Source organism: Helobdella robusta (assembly GCF_000326865.2).
Source record: "Helobdella robusta unplaced genomic scaffold HELROscaffold_7, whole genome shotgun sequence".
Classification (NCBI taxonomy): domain Eukaryota; kingdom Metazoa; phylum Annelida; class Clitellata; order Rhynchobdellida; family Glossiphoniidae; genus Helobdella; species Helobdella robusta.
Genome location: NW_008705398.1, coordinates 5,016,052 through 5,019,532, shown reverse-complemented (window position 1 = coordinate 5,019,532; position 3,481 = coordinate 5,016,052). Strand labels below are relative to the sequence as shown.

The window sequence follows — 3,481 nt, the reverse complement described above, 5'->3', positions numbered from 1 at the left end:
TTTTTTCGCCTGAATCATATATCTTGTTTGCTGCAAAGGTTTTTGCGCGTCTGTGTTACCGAAAATGTTCAATTAAACGCCGACGTGAGCGAATAACGAGATATCAATTGTTAACCGATTTTTTCAGATGTTTGACTGTTTAGTGTCACTCATCGCTGATTTGGTTTTAACATACATACATACATACATACATACATACATACATACATACATACATACATACATACATACATACATACATACATACATACATACATACATACATACATACATACATACATACATACATACAAACAAACATACATACATACATATATACATACAAAAAAATAAAAATAAACTATACATACATACAAAAAAAAAAACTATAAGGGGAGAGATTGGGCCAAAGTTTGCTGCAATAGTTGTCTCCTCCCACACTGTTACCTAGGTTTTTGTATTCACTCATTCACTCATTTGTTCACTCATTCATTCTTTCATCAATAAAAAAAAGAATAGAAAAAAAAATAAATAAAAGTTGAAAAAGTTATATATATTTTCCAATGGTTAAATATTTAAAGATAATTCAGTCATTCATCCGTTCGCTCGTTCATTCATTCCGTCACTCATTCATGTATTCGTTCATTCATCCATTCGTTTGGTTGTTTATTCATTCATTCATTCATTCATTTATTCACTCACTCATTCATTCTTTTTTTTCCTCACTCGTCCGTTCAGTAATTAGCTCATTCATTCCCCCATCATTCACTCATTCATTCGTTTGTTAGCTGGCCCGTTCATTTGGTCATTCGCTGGTTCATCCATTCATTCATCCATCCACCCCACTTGGTTTGTTTCCTTTCCTTCGTTTCTTGGTTGTTTTTAATCACATATGGCTCCAACGTTACAACAGTGCCCCGTCTGCTTTACCCACTTTAGAAGCACTCCAGACGGGAGTTATGTCGGCACGGAGGTAAAGTGAAAGGACAGGAATGCTCGGGGTCCCGGAAAAAAGTTGATCCATCTGGCGCGGGGGCTGCTTCGCCTCTTGGTGCCGCACCCGACCCCAAGCCTAGGTTGCCCACACGGCCGACGGCCGCATCGGTCTCCAGTGATCCTCTCTTTCTGGATTACTCTGGTGTTTTTGACAAGCTGACGGCCGTGCTGAAATGTGTACCGGTGTACGACCATATCCCTAAGCCATGCAGGAAAACTGACGGCTGTTTGTAATGACCCTGGTGACCCGGCTCACTGGGTTAGACTCCACTGTTTTGTCCCATACGTCTTACAGGAAGACTTCCAGAGGGGGTCGCCGGGTCAACCAGGGCAATCCGGTCAACAAGCGTCTAAGCGAATATTCAACTATTGGTCTTGAAACCCTGGTACTGTGCTTTGATGGGTTCAATAATGCCAAATCACAAAAGCACAACCCCGATTGGTGGATCAACGCTGTGTCATCTTGTATTGAACAGGGAAACCTGTCCTCGGCTGTTCACTTGTCTGTTTGCCGGAGGGCCTGGCGGAGAGCTCGCCGGCCACCTTCGATAGATTATGTTCCTTCCACCCAAAAATTCCGGTGGACAGGCGGGTCTTTCTCGCATTGACACCAACGGCTGGTTGCGTTTCTCCCGCCGAGGTGCTGAGGGCCGTTAAATCGTTCAAAATCGGTTCTTCTGGAGGCCTGGATGGCCTACCACCCCAGCACCTTAAGGATGTTTTTTTAGGCCCCTTGCCAATCGACGACACACTGAACTTCTTAATCCAATTCATTAATTTGATCCTATCTGGAGCTTGCCCACTCTCCGTTCGCCGGTTCTTTTTTGGAGGCCGGCTAATAGCTTTAAATAAGAAAGATGGAGGGGTCAGACCGATTGCGGTCGAGAACGTTTGGAGGAGGTTGGCCGGCAAATGTGCCTTGGCCCTGGTCGCGGTCGAACTCAAGACCAAATTCTACCCGACTCAGTTGGGTGTCGAGATTAAGGGTGGCGCTAAGGCCGCTGTTCAGGCGGTTCGAAGATTGGTCACCGACCTCCCCGATCAATGGGGTTTTTGAAACTGGATTTTAAAAATGTCTTCAATGCCATGGGAAGAGACTCGATGTTGGAGGCTGTCAAACTTTTTTGCCCCAATATCAATAATTTTTGCCATTCTGCCTATGGCGGAGTCTCTTTTCTTGGCTTCCACTCTTGGGTTGTAGAATCGGCCGAGGAGGTACAGCAGGGTGATCCCCTTGGTCCTTTGCTGTTCGCACTAACTCTGCATCCACTCTTAGAGAAAGCTTCGTCCACTTTCGTTTGCGCTTATCTGGATGATATCAGCATTGCTTCGGACGGCCCAACTCTGGCCGATAGCTACGAATATTTGAAGCATAACTCCGCTGCAATTGGTTTAGAGTTAAACATTAAAAAATGCGAACTTCACTGCCAAAGTTTATTTCAGGTGCCACATGCGCTGGCTGGAATACCCAGAGTTGGTGCATCAGAACTGAGTTTTTTAGGCACACCCTTGGTCGAGGGCGATTATCAAATAAAGTTTTTTGACCAAAAGCTCTCTGAGCTTAAATTCGCCCTGGGTCGTGTTTCCTGTCTTTTGGCCCATGCTGCCTTGACTATTATCCGCAATGCCCTCAGTTTGCTCAAATTGATGTACTTCCTGCGTACATCCAAACACATTGACCCTTCTAAATTGGGCGAATTTGACGGAGCCCTGCGCACCACCCTGTCGTCGATTTGCAATGTTCAAGTGACCGACAGTGGTTGGTCCCAGGCTCAGCTGCCGGTGCGATTTGGTGGGCTGGGGTTGCTTAGCGTGGTTCAGCTGGCTCCCGTTGTTTATAATTCTTCTGCCGCTGCCACTCTCGACCTGCAGTCTTCCCTGCTCCACCGGTTTTTTCGTTGCCGCGATATTCTTCCCCCAGTGTCCGCCCCGGGAGACCGTACGCACGTCCAAATTTTGAACGAAGAATATAAAAAAATCTTTCAAAATTTGTTGTCTTCATGTGGCGACGACTTTTCCACCGCTCGTTTGTTGGCCATATCCAGCGTTGCCAGCTGTGGGTGGTTGAAATCGTGGCCCAACACCTCTGTGGGCACCAGGCTTGACGACGAGTCTGTGAGATTTGCCATTGGCTTCAGACTTGGCCTGGTCATTCAGAATAAATACACGTGCCGATGTGGCGCTGGGGCGGACGAGTTTGGGCACCACGGTTTGGTTTGTCGCCTGGGTGGGGGCCGTCAACTACGTCACTCAGCGCTAAACGAATACATTTGTCGGCTCTTCTCCAAGGCTTCAATCCCGGTTCTCAAGGAACCATCCGGCATTTCTGCGCATGATGGTAGGCGCCCGGACGGATGCACACTAATACCTTGGAGAGCCGGCAAATGTTTGGCGTGGGATGTTACGGTCCCTGGCACCCTCGCCGAACGATACGTAAACCTGACAAGTAAAGAATGCGGTTTGGCCGCGGCCAGGGCAGCGGACGAGAAAATGAAAAAATATGGAA

At 46.8% G+C, this 3,481-nt stretch overlaps 1 protein-coding gene across 1 annotated transcript in view; it reads left to right on the top strand.

Annotated features, from left to right (window-relative positions):
- Positions 1–3,425, top strand: part of HELRODRAFT_165170 (hypothetical protein) — a gene marked incomplete at both ends in the record, with an annotated part of 5,224 nt that extends 1,799 nt beyond the window's left edge. The window contains 4 exons of the mRNA XM_009031032.1: positions 919–1,201; positions 1,452–1,783; positions 2,527–2,721; positions 3,318–3,425. Of these exons, the coding sequence (XP_009029280.1) occupies positions 919–1,201; positions 1,452–1,783; positions 2,527–2,721; positions 3,318–3,425 (918 nt within the window). The remainder of the gene's footprint in view (positions 1–918; positions 1,202–1,451; positions 1,784–2,526; positions 2,722–3,317) is intronic.
- Between the last annotated feature and the right edge of the window lie 56 nt (positions 3,426–3,481).